Source organism: Lingula anatina, chromosome 6 (genome assembly GCF_051362555.1).
Source record: "Lingula anatina isolate TDL-2025a chromosome 6, LinAna3.0, whole genome shotgun sequence".
NCBI lineage: Eukaryota > Metazoa > Brachiopoda > Lingulata > Lingulida > Lingulidae > Lingula > Lingula anatina.
The window spans coordinates 1,552,393-1,574,291 of NC_141772.1; the positions used below are offsets into that span (position 1 = coordinate 1,552,393).

Genomic DNA, 21,899 nt, shown 5'->3' on the forward strand with positions numbered 1-21,899 from the left:
TATAATCTCCATCGATTTGCAAAAGTAAGCCCCATCCTTTTTTTAACAACTTAATTACATCAAACTAACCCTTCTCTGCATAAATCTAATGGGAGTGACTCTGTGTTATACAGAAAAGTATACAGTGTACATTGTAACATTATCATGGCAAGCAGGGGCGATGTTTAGACTCTGTCAATTATATTCAGTTTTTCAGGGTAGGGTTAAGTACTGTATGATAAGCTCTGATCCTGCAGTCAATGTAACATAGACTGACATCTTACATTATAATAACACACTTATAACAATCAAAATTGTTCATGATAGTTATTAAACAGATGGCCTATTAAGCAGACTGCTATGTCCTTACCATCAGTCCCTATGAGAAAAGCATAACTGTGAGTTCCAATCTTGTACTGGCTGATGTCTGAGAACATGTCCTGCAGTGGTATGTCGAAGGCCACCACTCCAGACAAGGTGTTATCTATTTTGCTGACTACAGGTAGTCCCATAGTTGTGACCAGACCTTGAACAGAAAACAACCCTAAGATTGACAGGCCATGGAGAAAGTTATTTCTATTTCTTTCCACCAAAATATGCATCGATATGTCAAGTGAGGCACAGATATAAACTTGAAAGCTTAAACTGGGCAAATCAATAACTGCCTAAAAACAACCAAGAAGAAAAGGTATAAGGTAATAAGATGTTTAAAAAAATCTTTAAAATGTCAAAATTTCTAAAACTTAATATGTATATATATATATATATATATATATATGCATTCATTTATACTCTGCAGTCTCATACCATGATTTTTATCCAGGAAAGGGACGGTCACAGTGGGGTTCTGCTCGTCCCATATTGGAAAGAAGTTGTAGTAGCTGCTCATGATAGTCTTCAGCTCCTTGTACTGGCTGTCTCCTATGATTTTGATCATTCCAGGTGGACCTGCCGGCTGAGAGCCATCAAATCCTGCTGCAGGATAGGGCTGGGGATATAAGGTAAAAAAAGAAATATGAAAACAAAAATTAAGCCTTTAGGGAAAATATGCCTTTCCCATACTGTGCTTTTAAACACAGGTTACATTTTAGTGTTTTAAAATTAAGAATCTGAACTTGAAGCACCCTGCTCCCACTACCTCCTCTTCCCCAACTTCCCCCCTCCCCACCTCCTCCCTTAACTACCCCCTTTATTTCTTCATCCATATCCTTCCTCCATTAGAACTCCTCCTCTACCTCCCTCTACTTCATTATCCTCCTCCTCCTATACTTCCTTAATTCTCACTCCCCCACCTCCCCATCTTCCACCTATTGCCTTCTACCCCTACCTTCTCCTAAACCTCTACCTCATTCTTCTCCTTGTCTTTGCTTTCCCAACCTCCTCCTTCACTCCTTACCCCCTCCTCCCCTCTTAATTTCTACCTCCACAGTCATACTCACATCCCACTTTTCTCCAACAAGGTGTTTGGTAACGAGTCCCTGAGTCCTGCTCCTGATGGTGCTGGTGTATTTGACTTTACGCTGGTTCTGGTCAGCCATGTTGAGCAGAAACTGTTGCGAAGTGAAATCCCTGGCTACATCATCACCAAAGCCATACAGAAGAAGATGGACAGTGTTGTTCTGAATAGTAATGAAATGAAAGGTTTAAAAAATGAAAGTCATGAAAATGTAACTAATATACTGTATATATTATATTTAACTTTGGTCTTAATATGAATTGAATACTTAATTAAATCATTGTTGGTTATTGTTAGCACATGATGTACCAAATCAGTTTTTCAAAAAGACATTTTAGAAAATTGACGATAATTAAGCCCCACACCATTTTCTTCTGCCCGTCCACAATGGCTTCCATGACCTTTGACCTTGGTTTGTCCTTGGGAGCGCCATCTGTCAGGAACAAGATCATGTCCAGAGAGTTCTCAAATTGTTGCTGAGGGAAAAAATATTAGGCACATTAAAGTAAGAGAATCAATTTTTAAGCCCATGCATTTCTCAAACACATAAAGATTTTGTTATCAAAGAATAAAATGAAGCTTAAAGTATGTTTCAAACTCAAAGAACTTCTAAGCACTAAGGTACAAATTTAATTTGCAAAGATAACCTATTTAAATGCCACTTTTCAGACAAATTAACCATCTGTCATAATCCTTGAACTAATTTTGTGAATGTTAGTTACTTGTACAAATAATTAAGTGTTTGTATCATTTACATAAAAATATTCCAACATCAAAAGCATGAACAGTAAAGACAAAAGAATCCAATTTGTTTAAGCTGGAAAGAAATGCCTACTAACATGCAATGGCGTTTGTTTGTAAAAAAAAAAAAAAGGACAATCACCAGCTTATTTCAGTGAAAATACACAATGGGCTCTTTTCAAAGATGTAAAGGAAAGGGGGAGTCACATGCCAAAAATTAATGCTGTAAAGTTGATATTTTATCAAAAGAGCTTGAATGACGTAAGCATCCAAAATGTTCATTAGGTACTGCAAAATATTATACATAATATTCTCCATATTGATTTATATTCAAACAGGTAAGAAAAAATTATAGTCCCTGATTTTGATACCAATATGTCTTAGATTTGTCTTCTTTAAAGGTCAGTAAATTCTTCAAATATATTTCACCACCTTCATAAGTGGATCAATTAGATATCTGCATGAACAGAAATCTAGAAAGTTTCTGAAACTAGTTCATTTTTAGCTTAAGCATAATGCCAACTATTTTCCATAACCTTATTCCTCACCTATTAAATGCCAGACAGACTTTACACATTGTTTTCCAAAAGAAATGAGATTTATAGTATTCTAATATTCAGAATCATTGTAGTACTTCTGTGTTTATGTAGAAGATGGAAGACAGAGTACTTAAAAAGGCACCCTACCGGGTTGGCAGTTTTAGCTTTGAACAAGTTCTCAAAAGCTCTTTCAAGTCCGGAGGCATAAATTGTTGAAGCTGCAACAGACAAAAACACAAACATGTATAGCAATGGTCTGCAAATCCAGCAAGAAATTCAAGACAATAGGTCTGATCTGACACAGGCTGTTGTAGGCATAAAATTGGGCAAACTCTTTCACTCTGTGACTCACGTACAACCAGATCACTATACCATGATTTAAAATATTGAGTATCCAAAGGTCACTGATGGCAGAGGTCCATTAAAGATATTTTTAATAAAATTTAATTTGAAATTTTTAAAGAATGGAAGCCCTACTGGGCCTCAGAGACCTCAATTGGATCTGGCTGTCAGATAACACAAGTCTGCCCAATTTTTCGGTTCAACTTTGTCAGTGTCTGAACAGGCCCAGTGAGACGACACAGAAAGCCAAGGTGGCTGGTTTCATGTGAAGCATCCACTCCTGGCACATGCAATAACAACAGGAACAAAGACAGTTCACACAGAAGCAATCCAGAAATCATGCAGCCCAATGCAAAATGGTACAAAATTGATGTGTGCAAAAAACGCAATTTTACTGTACCCAGGCATTTTGATTGTTTGCGAGTTTGTGGCATGTATATAGGCATGTGAATGTGTTGTAATTTTTTCCTAGATATATAAAACTTGTAGTTTAAGTGAATATTATTTATTGACAGATGAAACTTTGGGAAAAAATGAACTTTTTTCTGGGAGCTGGCGAATAAAATCAAGGGAAAATTGTCTCAAACTAAATTTTACTTTCAATTTTGAAATTCCTAATTCAGAGCAGAGCAACCAATCCAGGCCTGGTTGTGACCAACAGCAACTAAAGTGAGTGAAAACTGCTAATGTCAAGCACTGTGTGAGTGTTCCTGTAGTGAGTATATGTGTTTGTGTACATACTAGTAATTCTGACATGGATGGGATAGAAATAGTAAATATATTCTCATTGCCAGTATATTCCCAGCTCCCGAAGCCAACATTTCAACACATAAAACACACACATATCACAAGGACCAACCAAATTCTTTTTCTTTCCGTTTTCAAGCATAGTAAATGCCTTATTAAGTCCAGATGAATACATTGTAGAGGCTGAAATGAAGAAGCTTGTGACAATGAAATAAAGAAATGTGAAATAATAATTGTAATATCATCCATTACAATGTTTAATTTATTTTCTTCTGTAATTCTCTAAATTACTAGTCACAAATATCATCTCTAATTTAGAAACTATTACTTGCACATTTATTATAAATTTACCAGATAACTCACTTTCAAGACAAATACTAATTCCAATCTGGCATTAGAAAACTTCAAACCAATGTGATTTGGGGGGGGGGGGGGGGGGGGGGGGGGGAGTTAAAATATCTTAAACTGTCATGTCAAATCATGTCACATGTCATATATATATAATGTCATGTATGTCATGTCACACTTCGCGACATGTATGTCATGTTACTTGTCATGGCATGAGTGTCATGCAGTGTATGTCATGGCATGGTGTACTATGTGTAAAAGTGCAATTTTCGGCCAACTTGACAACTCTGGCGAGTGTGAGTAAAAATCCTGATCTAGCTGCACCCTGTTGCTAATCTCTACCAGGGCGACAGATTGATTTTTCACAGATATTCACAGATATTTCTCTAGATAAATATAAGACTACAGTTATTTTGGTCTGATGTCGCCTCAGCAAAAAAAATGTCCACAGTATAATTAATAACTGCTGCCCTGGTAGAGGCTACCCTGTTGCCATGTATGCCAATGTCATGAATGTTATGTCACACTTAAGTCATTTCATGTATGTCATGTCAAGTCATAATCAATACATAATCAGCTTAAAAGCTGATATGCTCACTCACACATAGGCTTGATATCATCAATAAACTTCACCAAGTGTTGCTTGTTGATATCATTGGCTTGGGCCACATGGTCTCCAAAGCAGCCGGGAGGACTCCTGGCATAATCACTGAATGCTACAGTGCCCACCTATAACAAACAATACCTTATAAAGAAACAAATACATAAAATCATGTATGTGACAGGGGTAAATCCTTATTACATATTTATGTACTCTTGACACTGTATATTTTGTCAAACACACTGGAAACCACTGAGTACAGTAATAGCTCACAACACAACAAAGATACTGAGAGATAAATAAAAGTCTAAAGAAGCTTCACTGGATCTTTATAATTACTGAAAGAATGTTAATTTTGAATCGAATCACAAAAATTTCCCTTTTTAAATGTGATTAAGTCAGCAGAAAAATCATTAAATAAAGGTAAAGACTGTGGATCATTAAAATGGAACATTCGTTTTTCTAAAAATTATTTCATTTTAATATAAATAAATATAAATATAAATCACCCAGTCGTCTGAACTCAGAGTTTGCAGTACAGTCTTAGCGGCCTCCTTGGCAATCTCAAGACGCGTTGGGGAATTAAAGTCAAAAAAGTCCACCTGACGGTCCATGGAGAAGCTCTCGTCCACAATAATCACCAGGTTCTTCTTCTTTGGTGATGCTGTATTCACGTACCAGTTCCTAATGCAACAAATGAAGTAATTTTTACAGTGAATATCTTGTCAGTAGCTCAACTGTGTACCTGTCTACGTGCTCGCCAATCCCAAAATCAGACGTGTTTTTCAAATGTTTCTATCAAAACTTTGGTCTAGCGTTCATGATAGGATCAAACTGTTTTCACTTGTAGAAAATACTTTCTCAGCTACACAATTTTTTTGTCATAATAACTACATATACTAGGACTTACTGCCTTTTGATTTTAGCCATTATGGCACCCGTTTTTTCTTTCTTTTTATAATTGATTGATTTATTTAATTTTAGACCAGAATGGTATTCTCAAGTCATTTAAAGTGTAATTCACATTCAACCACCAATCAGCAGCAGAGTATTTCATTGGAGTTGACGGAAAACTAACGAAAATTATATCTTTAGGCCAATATTTCCTTAGAATACCTCACTAAACTTAACTCCCCCCCCCCCCCCCCCCCCCCCCGACCTTTTCTGTCTTTAGCCGAACCATCAGTATTTTAAAAACCAATCTAGATTTTGAGATTGAAATATTCACGTTCGTAGGAGAACAATCATGGTGCTCTGAACCCACCTAAATCTGTGGTCATCGTAATTCCCCGCTGGACAGAACTTGGAGTGGACACCGGTGGGGTACTGGTAGTAGTTGCCATACTTGTCTCCATAATACTGCCAAGTCAGCGGTTTTGTATTTTGCAGGTTTGCATCCAGTTCCGTTTTCATCATGGGCCATAAAAACCCTTTGGTGGAGTCTTGGATTTCAGCGCAGCCTTTTTGAAAGGGATCACTCACGATTTGTTTAAATCGGGAGTTAATTTTCCCTGGGTTCGGCGCCTGACAGCACCCAGGGAGGGACACTGGCACGTGAACCATGTTCAACCCCTGAATCTTCCGTTGCATGGCCGCAAGGTTGGTCGTGGCCTGTTGCAGCCTGTCGTCAAGTTTCTTGACCAGTTCGTCGATCTTGGCCTGACCATCCACCCGCTGTGTCTTGTACATGACTCTCTGGTCGTACAGCCTCTGTAGCTGTAGAGACCCTAGCTGCTTCTCTGCGAAGTTGGTCATCCTGGAACTCAGGCTCGGGACCCAGGTGTTTTTGACCACGTTTGCATCTGGTATGTTCCCCGCCGTGACATCGCCATAGAGTACCACGGCCAGGAAAAGTGCCGCGAAAAGCTTCATAGTTTTTGAAGGCTTCCCAGGGATTCCTTTCCCAGTCGCTGTCCTAGGGTTTAAGCTCTTAGCTTGTATTTTGTATATGATTTCTTGTCGATTTTAAGAACGAAATACAAAATCCTTTGTTCTTCGCACCGCGAAAGTTTCGGAAAAGCGTCGCGCTATATTAATTCGTGACGCAAGTTTAAATGCTACTTAGTTACCTTGATGGGTTGTTTTGCCCAGTTTGTCCAAGCGTCGTGAGGGTTGCCGGGAATATATTATCAATGTTTGGAAAATAAACGTACGAATGAGAAAACTTGCCTCTTTCCAAGACTAAGGTCTGTGGCATGCTTGTAGCAATACTTCCTAATCTACCGATTTTTCGTCTTAAGACAAACAATAAATTCTGTCATTTTTGTCGGGCATTCGTTTGCATTGGTTCACCTGGGATATTTCTTTTCCTGTTGGCTGTTTTTGAAATTGTGAAAAGTACTTGTTATCTGGAAAAAACTTGACTTGTTATTTGCAGGTGAATGTCTATATCATTACGCGGCTCTGTTTGTAGCTGTTTAAGCAGCGCGCTAATCCGCTTTATCTCTCCGGCGGTAGAAACTCAATTATTAAGTGCTATTAGTCCGAAATACAAGGAAGGAGAAATCGTGTCCAGTTTATCCAGGTGAGCATTTACCAAACACACCTGCCGTGGACAATTTATATGTAGAACTCGGTGAGCGCGTCCCTTCGCCCCCACCCCTCTTTTACCGTTTTTTTTTTTTTTTTTTTTTTTTTTTTTTTTTTGTCGTTCTTTTAATCACTGAGGGCGCTATTTAAATGTCAGGGTGTTCTTGTCGCATCATTTAGTAGCAGTTCTATCACAGTAATATGTTCTCTTTAACATTTTAATGATATGTGGATGACTTCGAACATTGCGATCAGGGACGCTACTCTCACCTCGTACGCATCATTTTAACCATTTTCTTTTCGCCTCATTTGCTGTCATAATTTGAGCAATTTAAATTAGGCTTGAAAATTTGAATTTCACACTGTTCAGCAAAACGAACTGTCATTTCACCATTTGATCAGGCCTCGTACAGGAAAGGAGTATGAACTAGAAGCGCTGCACTAACCACTCACGCCTTACATCAGTGTGTCCCATGTGATGTCGTATTATTACTAAATCGACGGCAGTCGGCAAGTCACGCCTCTTCCTTCAACCTTCTCTATTTCCATGATAATTCATAGGAACTCTCTCGTAGTCCTCTGAAAATGCCGCAGACACTGTAACGTTGAACTATTTGAACTAGAAAAAGAGACGAAAACGAGTAATTATAGAATTTTATTCCAATTAGTAAAAATAAACAGAAGCACATGCGCTTTCAAGTTAATGTTCCAGACTGCCGTTTAATAATAATAATAGTACAATATGGAGCAAGGTCACGTGTTCATTGATTGATCCAAAAACAGCAATGTGCCCTCCTTTCTTATTTATACTAACTGGCTACCTTGATTGTTAATGTTACAATAATTGTTTCTTCAAATAACAACTAAAATCCGGGATACTACTATCCGAATATTCCAAGAATATTTGAAGAAACCGATATTATAACTTAAAATGCATAAAGCAGCCGGCGAGTCTTCGCTGAACCTGACACTGACCGCTTCGGCTTATTACATGACAGTTGGGAATTTCAAATGAGATATCTTTTTAAATACATAAAGCAGTATTCGCGTTTCAGAGGTGTAAAAGCCATGTCACACCCCCCTCCCACCTGATGTATTTTATTGCACCTTGAAAATTAAAAAGAGTCAACAACTCTGCTTTGAAGGGGAAAATTATCAGTGATAAATACTTTTAAAAAGCCAATGAAACGAATTGTGTGATCTTATTTTAACAAAGAAAACTTCAATGACAATAGTGTGTCTGACAACAAAAAACTTTAAAAGCTTTGACCTGACAATTGTGATACTTAAAACAAGTAAAGAAAAATCCTTTTTCTTTAACTAGATAACAGATAAAAAAAACTGTGAAAAACTCCAAAAGCACTATTACTTCGTCTCAGATGTTAAGTTTCAAACATTTAAATTCCTGAAAAATAAAACCAGTCTTAAATCAACACAATCATGTAAAAGAATAAATTAATGTAATTTTAACTTTTTCTCAACTCCACATAAAGCTTTTAACCAAAGAGCAGTACAAATCTTGAGGCAATATATCCAAGTATTTTATATTATTTTTCAGTACAAATTACTTATGAAAATTCTTTTCCATCAGGTGGATGGAAAAAGTTCAAATTTTATATACTTTCAATTCCTCTAAGGGCATCCAATTTCAACAAAATATCACTGCTATTATCATAAATATCATGCCATGCTGCCACATGATAATTTATGGCTCAATATCTGGTAGAAAAACGAACAACAAAAATCTGAATTTTTTTCAATCTGTCCAACTGAAGTTACTGGCACTTTGTTCCCTGAAACAAGTCATATTCGATATGAAATAGCCGAGATTACTATCATACAGGAAATTTCAGCCTAACCCTGACTATATTCTGATCTACGGAATTCTTTCAAAATACTTAAGCTTTTGCCTTTGATACACATCAATGTTTTGATTTACTTCATCTAGCTATGTATGACTACAATAAATATTAAGATCAGCAATTCAAGAATGACCCTAAATGGCTCAAACACTAAAAAAAAAATAAATAAATAAAAATAATAAATTATATAAAAACTAAATTGACACAAATTCCTCTGAAGGCATTTCAAAATAAATTAACCATCACAAAATAAAATTTTTCGCAAGAACATCTCAGTTCTAGTTTAACTAGCAATCCAAGTAAACAAAACTTGATGTGTCCAATGGCATCTCCATGGTCATACAGATGGTTCTCTCAGAATGTAAGATAATCCTACTGACTTAAAGGTCCCTAGAATTCCTAAACATGTATCTTGGAACTGGGCTTGTGGCACGATGATATGATTATCAATGGTCTATATACAATGCATGATGGCTTTATGGAGAGGTGTCCCTGCCTCGGTCAGGATTTAAACCTTGCAAAGAATGCCTGGAATAGAATATTAGATAAATAACTTCAATTCTTGTAAGGAGAATGCTCAATTAACAAGTGTAACTATCAAGTAAAAGTAAAGCTTTTGTTTATAAAAATTAATGCAATGCCACAATCAACACATTTGTACCCAGCACAGTTTTGATCTTATAATTTGAAAAAAATTAAGACTTGTACATGTTTGTTACAAATGAAATCCATCACCACTAAAAAGATCTCCAAGAAGACCACTTCTTTTGCCCCCACCCCCCCATCTCCCACCCCTACACACACACAAACACTCTCCACACCCACCTCCCTACAGCCCTGCTTCTGTCACTCACCTTTAAATATGATTTGAATATTTTTGGGTCCGACTTCAAAGCTTCTGTGTATTCCTGGAAAAATTTAGGATATCTTTATATTACACACCAACTATGTGTGTTACATTTCATTCTTTGCATTCTTGTTATTCACAACTTTAAGAGCTAGGCCTAATAGAACCTGGCGTAGAAATGGAAGCAGTTCGCAAAATGTTTCGAGATTGAGACAGAGGCAATAAATTCTACAGCCCATCGTCACTCCAGCCATTGAGAGGATTATCAGAATCATGACTGACCACATAAATAAATATCACAGCATCATGACTACCCACCTGAATATTTTCTGGAGTCATATTGACCTCTGGGAGATATTTGGTTTGCAGGAAAACAACAAACTCATCACCCTGTTGGATAGAGATTGTATATAATATGGATAGCACACTTCAGAGATTAGCTTGGCAAAATATAAAACAAAGAAAATAAAAACACCACAAGTTGCCTCAAAATCATAAAATATCGTAGTTGCACATTCATATTATTATCACTCTGGATGGCAATATCACTATCAAAAACAAAATATAATTTATAAGAAAATAATAATTAAATTACACATACCCTTTTTTCCAAAACAGTCTTAAGCACCAATCCACTTTCCCCTAAAGCCTGAAAATTAAAAAAATGTTTTATGCTTTTACTCCCTTCTTCTTTTTAATATCAAGTATATTATTGTTACTTAGAAACACATTAAAAAAAATACTACATTCCCCTTTCATATATCAAATTAAGTTATAGTCATAAAATCTGTAACATGCTTGAAATTTATGACAGACTTTATTCCAATGAACACTTTTGTGTTTAACTTCATCAACAGATGGCAGCACTCACCAATACAGTCTGTGCATCCTTCAGGTCAAATGTGCTCTTCATGGGAGCCATAAAACAAGCTGGGACAACATTTTTGTAAATAAAATCTTCAAAACCCGACAAGCTTCCAGGGTCACCTAAAAAGAATGCAGAACTTTTTATTACATTTTGAACTTACAAAACCATTTAAATGACTTAACATCACAATTTTCATGTTGAAAACAAGTCATAACTCTGCCAAGTCAAAATATGGATTTCGTATAAAATCAAGCTGTGCTTCAAGCAATAGCTTTACAACTGGTCAAAAAAAAATAAAATAAAATAAAATAAAATAAAATAAAATAATAAAAAAAAACTAACATCTACAACAAATTTCCTTGCACTGAAGAATTTGAAAATTTTAATAATATACAATGTGGTAGCAATGGTCAAACTAAACCATATACATACCCCAAAGTTCTATTGTTTTCTTTAAAATCTGAAAACACAACTTTTGTGCCTAAAATAAAGAGAGAAATAAATAAGACAACTGAAATACATGGTATAATGAATATCTTGTTCCATCAGATGACACAATATGGTTTATATAAACATAAATGCCCTTCAATTCCTCACAAAACAAAGACTTTTTAATCACCCATATCCAAATGTGAGACATATAAGAATTTCCTCCCACTACTGTTAGACCAAATTTTCAGAGTACAGCTTGAAAAAAACTTAAGAAATTATTTTGGTGCATATCAATTCAGAGTCAAGACTATTACTGATGTATCTTGGGTTGTACTAGAGTAAAATTCTAGTTTAAAAGTTGAGTATATCTGATAGATATTTTATGAACCATAACTTACAGAAGGATCAGGAAAGTCCATGGCACCTTGTACCACTGTGACCAATATATTGTATAAATTGTGGCTCTCTGGAAGAAAAGAAATTTAACGTTATTATTATAATTCTTTTTTATTAATCTAATGGTTATCATTTAATTTTATTTTCACTTTTGTTCCTATAATGGCAATATTATAACTCATAAAATCATATAACTGTTAACATGATGTTATAAACATTCCGACTCATTGTAAACCAGGCAACTCTCTTTTCATCCCACTATCAACTTCATCACCCATGAAGTAAGTAACACTAGATAATCATTGACATTTGTTATGAGATTTATCTGTTCAGTACACTTCTAGTTCAACTAATCAAAGCCAAAATTTCAATATCTACAAACATACAGATGTCCATTTTTAATGTCACTAAATATAACTATCTCCTTACTAGTGTTCAACTTTGTAATTTAGACTTTCAGCTTTCTCTTTAAAACAATTCTGCTGAAATTATAGCATTTTATTCCTATGTTTCTAGCTCTGTCATAAATGACCAGTTCAGCAAATCTCACCTTGTAGAGTTAATATTTCTGCTACATCTTGGTTTAAAATAGTACTGATGAAACCAAAGTATCCTTTGTGCAGTAATTTCTTCTCTGCGGCTGCTATCTGATCCAACTGGTCAGAGGGCTTGTTGAGAGCTTGGAAGATAGTGGTCACCACAGGCATGAAGATTTGTTGGAGAAAGGGGACAATTTCTTTCTGTAAAAATAAATGTGTAACTTTGAATTTCATCTCTGAATAAACCTGTGCTAAATGGATAGAGGTGGAATCTTGATTTCACATTTTTTCATAATAAAAATCAAAAATTGAACTATCACGTTATTAAACAAGGGGAAGAACAAACTGTCATATCCAAGCATCGATTTGTACAAATAATTGCGTACAAATATATTCAACACAAAAATATTTTATTGAAAACCCATCAACAATGCTGTCAAACTGACCTTGAACTTGGATATGACTTGATTCATGAGAGGCAGAAAGTCATACAACTCTTTGGCCTCCGCGTCTTTCAGCAGCTGCTCCATAGCCAGGGGGACGTAGGGGAGAATTTCACTCTCTAGACAGACCACCATGCGATGCAGGTACTGGCGCACACCCGTCTGGAGCAGCTGGCGATGACACGGGGTGTTCAGCACATGCAGGAAGATCTGCAGTGTCTCTGTGAACGGTTCGACACAGCTGCACTGTCGCATTGTTTGCTGGTTGGAGAAGGCTTTACTGGCACGACTGAAAACCACAACACAGAATTCGAGCTTTATTATTAGTAGGGCTGGAGAGTTACATAGGATTTTAACTTTCAGGTGTATTATTTTGTATAAAATCAAAATTTTACAAGTACAGTTATCAATATGTCTGGCCTTGAATCTTTTTGATCCTATACTCCACAAATGAATATGCATTTTCAAGCTACTTTTAAAACAATTTTAATAAAGTAAAGTAAAGTAAAGTATTCTTTTGAAAATCCATCGTATATAACCCACCTTGCAAAATTCATAGCATGGCTTAGAGACTGGGCAAAGCCAAACTGTTTTGTTTCATCCGTCTCTGCACACATTTTGGAGTAAATACTGTCAAACTTGCTGACGATGGGGGCTAGAAGGGCCTTCATCAACTCTGCCTTTTTCTGAATAAACAATGAATCAAATAATGAATCTGCATCAAAAACTGTATAAATTGAGTAAATTAAATACTGCATCAGTTGTATAAAACAAGAAGGCAACTATTCTGAGATTCATGCCTACTTAAACAAATGTCCAAATGATCCCCTGTTGCTCTGCTGATTAAGAGTCATTCTAAGAAATTTTTCACATTCTTTGATAAATCCTTTTAATGAAATTAATTATAAGATGGCAAAAAGACACCACATGCTTCAAATCTCCCTTGGACTAAAACAATCTTTACATTAATCAAAAATATGCCTTATGTGCTTTAAGTTTTCAAGTTTTTTTAAGCATAAGAAAGATATAATTGATGATATGAGTTAGGTAAAAAGTGGAGGGGAATACCATGCACTGCCCCCTATACTGACCTCTGGTGGGAAATAACCCGAGACTATCACTGTCCCGGCCGTCTCATACATGAACAGCTTGTCCACACTGGTCAAGGAAATTTGCAGACCATTGTCTGGAGTGTTCAGGACCAGCAGATCAGCTATCCGGGTCAGGATCTCCTGGACATTCTCATAGCTCTGGACATGTGCCCTAGATCATATTGATTCAAGTTGTTTTCTTTAATTCTGATTTTCTAACAGAGGTCTGTATCATAATGTTATAATAATATACATTTTCAACAGATTAAAATAGAACAAAATACATAATTGTCAGATGATGAAAAGTGACAGTTGTTTTTTAAGATAACTGATTGTGTTAGTTGTGACAGCTTACTGTGCTGGTTATGACATTTGCTCCAATCTTCACAAATTTCAATCAATCAACTATTACAGAATCAATTTTCCCGATGCAAGTATATTTTGTAGTATGTTCGTTTAACAGTGCGCTGATAAATTAGATCAATAAGTACCTAATTCCCTTGATGAATCTAGAAAATAGATAGGATACTCTGCTCCTGACAGACTTGGACTTGTTGTGTAGACCTCTCTCATCCAAAAATGCAGTCTGCGTGGGGGGAAAAAAGAGAGTAGTTAACTTTATTTTTTATTCAAATTCACAAAAGAACCAGTTGTTTATGTCAAGTAATTTCATTATCAAGAATAAATGAATGTTTGTGGATTTCTGCTTCACAGAATGTTTACATATACATTACAAATCACATCTTTAAAAGATAATGATAAGTCTGACATGTTTCACTTTTAAGTTGCCAAGTAACTAACAGTAACATTGCACAAATATCAAATATATTTTTAAATACCACCAATGTGAAAGATTTCTTTAACTATACACATTTACAAAGTCAACAACTAAGAGGTCAGTAAATCTTACCAGTATTGCAGGGATATGCTGTGGCTCAGACAGGAAGAATTTCTCATATCTGACGATGGTTTCAAACATCTGCAGGGTGACAGCTGTATGGGGGGTGTGACTTACACCACAGGTGACAAGCTGAAACCAGATTTCTATCACTGAAATCCTCATCATCCTCATAAAATATGTATTAAAGAACTCAGCATCTTACTATTACACTTTTAAAGAATCAATCTGAGACTTTTTTATCTTGACATAGCTAGCGTATTAACTAATCAAAGCTTAAGTTAAAAAAAAAAGATGATAAAACTTTAATTTTACACAGAAATCAGTTTCATTCTTTTTACTTTCCTACTTATTATCTAAATTCAACTGAGTACAGTAAACTGCTCACCAGTCTCATCATTTCTTGGAGCGCCGTGGTTTTGGACTGACTAGCATCTCTGAATTGCGGTCCCTGAGTGGGCTGAAAACAATTACCACATATTACAATAATACTTTGTGCTTTCACATCACACAGGAGGATGTAAACCTTCAAGACATCAATGTGATAAAGCAAAGCTTACAGTTAAACGATATAACTGCTAATATTGAGCCACCGTTAACGGTACAGACTGAAGTCTAAAGTTTTATCAGGCAATACCAACTCATATGTTTTTCTCTTTTTCTAACTCTAGAAAACACTGCAAACTTCATAAGATCAGTAAGTTTTTTACATCAACTTCCTAAGGTACAATAATTTATGTGTTTAAAACCTTAGTAAATATATCCCCAGGGCTTGATCATTCTATACTTACAGGGATAGTTTCTCCTAAAATGTACAACAGATAGATGGCGACCTCCACTTCCTGGTGCTCCATGTTCCTCCAGTTCTGAAGAGTGCTGGCTACTAAACTGTGAACTGCCGCCACTATCAGCTGGTTATCCTGAAACAAAAACGTATGAAAATAAAATTATCTTGAAACAGACTGGCATGGCAACTGAGGAAAAGAGAGAAAGCTTTCTGCTGAAACTAAAAATTCCTGACCCCTGCCTTGCATGTCTTGTCAGAAAATCATCACGTGATTTACTTCAACATTTTACTTTTTATTCAAATGCTGCATAGTTTCCTTAGATATTTAGCTTTATGTTAGATGAGATATAATGGAAAAGAGTGCATATAACTTCTTCCATTTTATCCAGTGTAAAATAAGTCCAAAGAATTTATAAATGAGAAAGATAACATATTAAACTTACCAGTTGAGCAAGATTATTGAAGATGGTTTTTAACTGTTTTCTGTATTCTTGAAACATTGCTTCTTCCTCTCCCTAAAAGATAAATGCATGTGACATTATTTGTTAAAATAGTTGAATAGACACAAAGAATTATAATAATTTATGGGCTGTTCATAAGAGAGCGTATAGGAACTGTAAACACTGCTTCACTTTTTCTTTTACAATGGGACCTGCAATTTTCAGTTAAATTTAATGAAATTAATTAACAAGGAAAATCTGTTCTTATGTACATTTTAACAGCTTGTTGCTTGTAGTTCTTACCTCTTGATCAAAGTTGTATGATTCATCATATTTCAATTTCTTCACAACAACAAACAGCAGTCCCTTAAAAATACATATTAATGATGCTATTTAAAAAGGGTTATTATTTGAGTGCACATGTAATTGACCTACAATTTTTAAAATAAACAACACTCTTTGCCTAAATCAGTTTTTCAAGCAGTTTATCAATGATGAAAAATCAAGCATTTCAGTATCATTGTTATAACAATTAATACTTAAGCAGTTTGGAGAAAATAATGCTTTCTTGAGTGGGCATCATGTTCACAGCAAACATAACCACATTTTGTTCATCAAAGTAATCAAATTTATAATTGAATAAATGACAACAAAAACATCACAAAAACCATAACATGCTCACCTCAATATTCTGTCTCTGTTTTTCTGACAAAGTCTTCACTTGTTTCAACACGGAGATGTAGTCGTGTGCAAATGTTATTATGGCCCCGGACACATCATCGTCCTCGTCACCAAGGAAACGGAACATTAATGGCACCTTATGTTCAAAAGCTTGCATAGTGACATTAGAACTGGCACTATCCCCCGCCTTGACCAACCTGAATCAGGTGAAAAACATTCATTGCATTATTACAATCACTAATACACAGGATTAGATTCTAGGACTAGATTATATTCTGATGCTGGGACAGATTACACATCAAGCAATCAAAATGACTATCAAAAATAATTAGCAGTACTCCTTTTAAATAGTCTGTAGTAGATACATTTTCAACAATCTTTATTTTTGATGTTAATCACTAATAATAAAAATAAAAATAAAAATAAAAAAAAAGTGTCCCTCACTTTTGCCAGGCCTGTATGAGCTGCAGACCCATCCCATTAACCAGCTTGGACAACTTGGCCACAAAATCTCCTTCCTCGTCCTGAAATATTATATATAACAAAGCTCAATGTTTTCTTATCAAACCATGACAAATCTAAATTAGAGAAGTAAATATATGGGTACAAATGACAGGCTTTTTAACAAAGTTAATAAATGGCAAAATGGGGCTAAATAACAGATCTTCACAATTGTCAAAATTTTTCAGATAAATCTCATAATAACATAAAAGAAACCAAGAAGGGATAGCTTTACCAAACTAGGAAACCTGAAATGTCATTATCTAAGTATATTACCCCTTCTTTCCCTATGTAGATTCAAAGGATGGGAAATAAGTAAGAAGGATGACCCCCCCCCCTCCTCCCCCACCATGCATGTGCATTCACACACGCGAAGCGGTAGACTCTGTCAATATATACCTCTGTGGGGTGTATCACACCAGCACTATCCAGCACATTAGTAAAGGACTCTATCAACTTCGTCTTGGCTACTGGGTCCATGCCCTTACTGATGATCTCGTGAATACAGTCGCACGCACTCTCTCGCAGGAGGTTCATGCGCATGAAACGAATTAGCACCTCCACAAACTTGTCATTGGCTATCATGTTAATGTCAATCCATGATACGTATTTCCCTATTATATCGAGGCAAAGACATACAGTCTCTGGGTTGGACGATTCGTAACCTGTCTGGAAAATAAAGTCCTAAATATTAAACCACACCTTCACTATATCAGAGCAGGGTACAACTATACACACAGTAGAGAAAACATATCTTCATTTTTCTTTCAATTTACTTATTATCTAATAATTTAATACATCATCTAGCTGTGCACTTACAATGTCCTCAATTTAAGGAACATTTTTCTTTAAAAGAGAAAAACGTTATGTTCTAGGACAGATTGAGAAGCGTAAGTGAGCGTTAAAGGAGACAAACTTTCACAGGGGGCAGTGTGAACCCACTTACAATGATCTGGTACCAGGAATCCACCAGCTGTGCCACACAGTCTACCCTCATGGTGTCCTTAATCATGGTGTTCCTCTCTGTCTCCTGAAATCATAAAAATAACACCAGTCACCTTTTTACAGCAATTATACAATGGAAATTCAATTCAAATATCACGTCACTTCATAAATGCTTTGTATTATTCCCATAATTGTCAAAGATATTTAGTCTTATGCCAGGTGAGATATCACAGTTGAAGATATCATATTGATCTGATAAGTGTGCTGTTTTAATATTAAGTACTTACTCCCTGTTATCCTACTTTTACACCGTATAGTAATTCTAAAAGTAAGTTAATTGTGAAATTAAAAAAAAAAAGCGTCACTCTGTTTTAACATACATACCTGCTGTGTGTGGACAATATCTCTGTCAACCACCTCACTGTCGATTGCAACCAGAACCTTCAGGTACATATCCACAGCCAGAGGCCCCATGCTCAGCAATTGAAGTAAATCCTGGAAGAAGCTCGGCCAGCGCTGAGGATAGTCACAGACAAACGCCAAGGACAGAACCTGGGCAACCTTGTTACGCAGAAATGTTTTATTCTTTGTGGTGTCTTGGCTCTGGAATTGATGTATATACAATGTAGTAATGATTTTATGTGTAAAAAAATAGGCTCATAGAGGAGACTTATGATTTGAGGACAGTTTTATTTAAGTTTACCAAACTAATTTCCATGCAGAAATGTTTAATTTTTTGCAGTGTCTTGGCTCTAGAATTGATGTATACACAATGATGAAATGTGTACAAGACAAGTTCATTGAGGAGACTCCAGACTTAAAGACAGTATTTTAATTGAAGTTTACCCAACTAATTTCCACAATATCTTTGTGGTGTCTTGGCTAAGGAAATGATGAATATACAATGATTTCATGTAAACAAAATAAGTACATTGAGGAAACTCCTTTCTGAAGGCCATATTTGTACCCTTCTTAAAAAAATAATTTCCTCCATAAAGGTGTTCTCACCTGTAACTGCAGCACAGTCATCAGGAAGGTCTTGCACTCTTGTTGAACAACAGGGCTGGCGCTGCCATAGCTGCAACACATTAAGGGGATGAGCTCAAAGAAGAACTTAAGCCCAAAAATAGGTACATTTTTTTAACTTTAAGGCCATAAAATGTTGTCAACTTCAGGGCAAGATGACATAATACTAGTTGTACCTTTGAATCAATTAAATGCTGGTTTTAGACTTTCTTAATATTAAACAGGCTGATATATCGTGGTTCAAAGAAGGCTTTAATCTTTGGACTGAACGTTTAGATTAATTTCAAGCTTAAGTTGTTTTGTGAAAAAAAGAAACCTACCACTGGTTTATATAATGGATATATATCATTATATGAACTGCATATAACATGATATTAAAACTGACAATAAATCAGTTATTTGTTACACAAAATTATATCAAAAGGGAGAGTTCATTTTTAATAAATAAAAAATTTGAGTACATATGTCATATGTAATATTAGAACTTCCAAATTCACAGATATCATTTTTTCTATTACACATTTAATATCTGAACATTATTCTAAATACAAATATGAAGGTTTACGCACCTTGTTTTCAGAAAATGTTCAATAACTTGATAACAAAAGAACTGAATGTGATCGTTGCTGAAAATAAAAATATATGTGTGAAACAGAAATCAAAATAAAAAGTAATCTGGATTAGATATTACAAACTTGCAAGATTAAAATCAATAAATAAAAAATTAATCTAACACATTTAATAATATCAACTTAAAGCTATTGTCTTTATTCCACTTTTACTTCCTAGTAAACAATGTCAGAATTAAATACTGTGCTTCATATGTTAATCAATTAAAAATAATTCCCATATAACAAAACCAAAGTCATCAGGCAGATGCTAAGGTAAAATAAGAGTTTTTGAAAAAGAACAAATTTTATCTTCTACTGTGTCTGTGTATCATAAGAAAAAGAACAGACAGTCTTTAATGAAATGGTAACACATGTAGAGCACTTACCTGTGATATCTCCCGGAGGTCAGAGAAGCAGCACAAAGTCTCCAGCCATCTGCTGAGGCTTTCAGCTGCTCAAAATACTGCAACGTCTGGAAGGAATAGAGAGAATCCTGATGAAATTTTAGCATTTGAGTAAAATTTGACTTGAGAAATTTTATTAGTGCTTAGTTGGAGAATTTCATCAGCAGTGTTTTTCACTCACTAGCAATAAATATTTTCTTCAAAACAGCAACTAAAATCTCAATTGCTTCCACTCTTATATTTCTGTGATATATTGATATGAAGGTATTGGTTGAGAGTAGAAATAACTCGGAGCTGATTTTAGAAAACTATTTGAAACTACATCAATATCATCAAGGAAAACTGAATTGAGACTTGCAAGTTGAATTTCAACTAGGGCTATAAAAGTGTATCTATTTTCTTCCTCTAAATCCGAAATGATTACACAAAAGTGTTGCATTTTTTTTTTTTTTTTGGTTTAGGAAGCAAATGTTTTTAAAAAGGCTTTTGAAAGTCAAGGTAACAAAGTATGTATAAAACCCTCAGTAGTCTATTTCATGTTGGAAATGGGTCAACAACATGAAAGGAAACTTACGAGAGCCCTAGCGGCAGGATCGTTGACCTGGGGGTCCAGCCCTTGCAGCGCCACCTCCTCCATGACTGCCCCATACACTGCCCCACACACAGGATACCTGCTGGGATAACATACAATGTAAATATATATCATTTATGTATTACATATATCATTATTTCCCTAAAATAACTTACATGTTTATGTCTCTCTATAAATGTCTCTATAAATGTCTCTATATGTCTCTTTATATGAATTACATGGAGAAGAAGCAAAGAATCCAAGCAGCAAGAACTGGGGTAGCAAAGAGGGCAGTGAAGCCAGCACAGCAGCAAAAGATAGAAGACAACGACAGAGGATGCCGACAAGCCTTATTAGCCCACCACGGCTCAAAGAGGATAAGTAAGTAAGACATTTAAGTATCCTGTTACCCCCTCTCCACACCACTCCAGCACCACAACCTCCCTCCACCATATACACAACTTGACACAAGTGCAGAAAAAAAAAGAAAAAAATTTAGAAGGATAATTAAAACCTACCGCCACCCTCCCACAATTTATCTCTGGCAATGTTGGTTAACAAATATATATAGGTTGTAAAGCAGAAACCAAAATTTAGAGTACTAACGAATGCACAAAACTTTGTGCTAATTGAAGGTCTTTGATCTCCAGTATCTAAACTTACTGTAAAACCAGCAATATGTTATGACATCTAGTTCTGAATACTTGATAAAAATGGATGGAGTTACATAAAAAAAAAAAATAAACCACCCACATCATTAACCCGTCAAAGTATGTATGACAGGAGAACCCACCCCTCAAACAGGTCCGCCTCTAACATGAACATCTGCGCTTGCAAATACATTCCGAGTTATTTGCGTTTCCAACCTTTCAGTTACCGTATCTTCATTGTCGGACTGCATCTAATTTAGAAAGTGTGATCGTACGAAATCTATCACTGCTTGTTCTGGCCTTTCTTAGCTCGCCTCATTTCACCGATTCACCAAGTCACGTTGTAAAACAGCCGACAACCGGTGCGATTAATTGTTGATTAAAGTCAGGTTTGCATGTCCGAATGATCTCTGGGTGAACACAATAAACAGATATATGTTATCAAAAGCTCTCCAATGACGCACTAACCTTTAGTGTGTATATCTTCGCCTTAAATGCACATTGTTCGCATCAAAACATTACAGCCACGTTTCATCAGCTGCGTAGGCTGCCATGACACTTTGAAGTCTCGTTTGGACGGGATTTTTAACAATTTCTCCAATTTTGTCTCCTTTATTATAAAAAT

The 21,899-nt window shown here is 35.6% G+C and overlaps 2 protein-coding genes across 4 annotated transcripts in view; both read right to left on the minus strand.

Moving 5' to 3' along the window:
- The window catches only part of LOC106157809 (uncharacterized), a 45,358-nt gene extending 38,007 nt beyond the window's left edge, over window positions 1-7,351 (minus strand). The window contains exons 1-8 of the mRNA XM_087015516.1: window positions 6,018-7,351; window positions 5,263-5,437; window positions 4,755-4,881; window positions 2,863-2,933; window positions 1,801-1,911; window positions 1,419-1,598; window positions 787-967; window positions 350-505 (exon numbers count right to left, since the gene is read on the minus strand). Coding sequence (XP_086871642.1) covers window positions 350-505; window positions 787-967; window positions 1,419-1,598; window positions 1,801-1,911; window positions 2,863-2,933; window positions 4,755-4,881; window positions 5,263-5,437; window positions 6,018-6,625 — 1,609 coding nt within the window. The 5' untranslated portion in view covers window positions 6,626-7,351. The remainder of the gene's footprint in view (window positions 1-349; window positions 506-786; window positions 968-1,418; window positions 1,599-1,800; window positions 1,912-2,862; window positions 2,934-4,754; window positions 4,882-5,262; window positions 5,438-6,017) is intronic.
- Window positions 7,352-7,924: 573 nt separating this feature from the next.
- Window positions 7,925-21,884, minus strand: LOC106152860 (exportin-T). 3 transcript variants are annotated; one of them, XM_013526596.3, is made up of 27 exons: window positions 21,743-21,884; window positions 20,628-20,724; window positions 20,036-20,121; window positions 19,608-19,664; window positions 19,021-19,090; window positions 18,397-18,615; window positions 18,014-18,097; window positions 17,467-17,736; window positions 17,011-17,090; window positions 16,568-16,763; window positions 16,189-16,251; window positions 15,889-15,960; window positions 15,450-15,578; window positions 15,047-15,118; window positions 14,671-14,790; window positions 14,252-14,346; window positions 13,761-13,932; window positions 13,213-13,355; window positions 12,673-12,958; window positions 12,238-12,427; window positions 11,690-11,757; window positions 11,292-11,340; window positions 10,863-10,978; window positions 10,593-10,640; window positions 10,310-10,381; window positions 9,999-10,052; window positions 7,925-9,672 (listed from the first exon to the last, which is right to left on the minus strand). In XM_013526596.3, exons 2-27 carry the CDS (start codon window positions 20,688-20,690, stop codon window positions 9,646-9,648), a joined length of 2,901 nt encoding a protein of 966 aa, XP_013382050.2. In that variant the 5' UTR covers window positions 20,691-20,724; window positions 21,743-21,884; the 3' UTR covers window positions 7,925-9,645. The 3 variants fall into 3 exon arrangements, with proteins under 3 accessions (XP_013382050.2, XP_013382049.2, XP_086870987.1); XM_013526595.3 differs by having other exon boundaries at window positions 20,628-20,727; window positions 21,743-21,865; XM_087014861.1 differs by lacking the exon at window positions 21,743-21,884 and adding an exon at window positions 21,418-21,713.
- Between the last annotated feature and the right edge of the window lie 15 nt (window positions 21,885-21,899).

Excerpts from the sequence above, each read along its gene's own strand:
- LOC106152860 (XM_087014861.1), bottom strand. The coding sequence starts at position 21,467 with ATGTATTTGCAAGCGCAGATGTTCATGTTAGAGGCGGACCTGTTTGAG. Across the intron at positions 20,725-21,417 it reads GAGGCGGACCTGTTTGAGGG|GTATCCTGTGTGTGGGGCAG; the intron begins GTGGGTTCTCCT and ends TTATCCCAGCAG. Across the intron at positions 13,356-13,760 it reads CGGGTTATTTCCCACCAGAG|AAAAAGGCAGAGTTGATGAA; the intron begins GTCAGTATAGGG and ends TTGTTTATTCAG.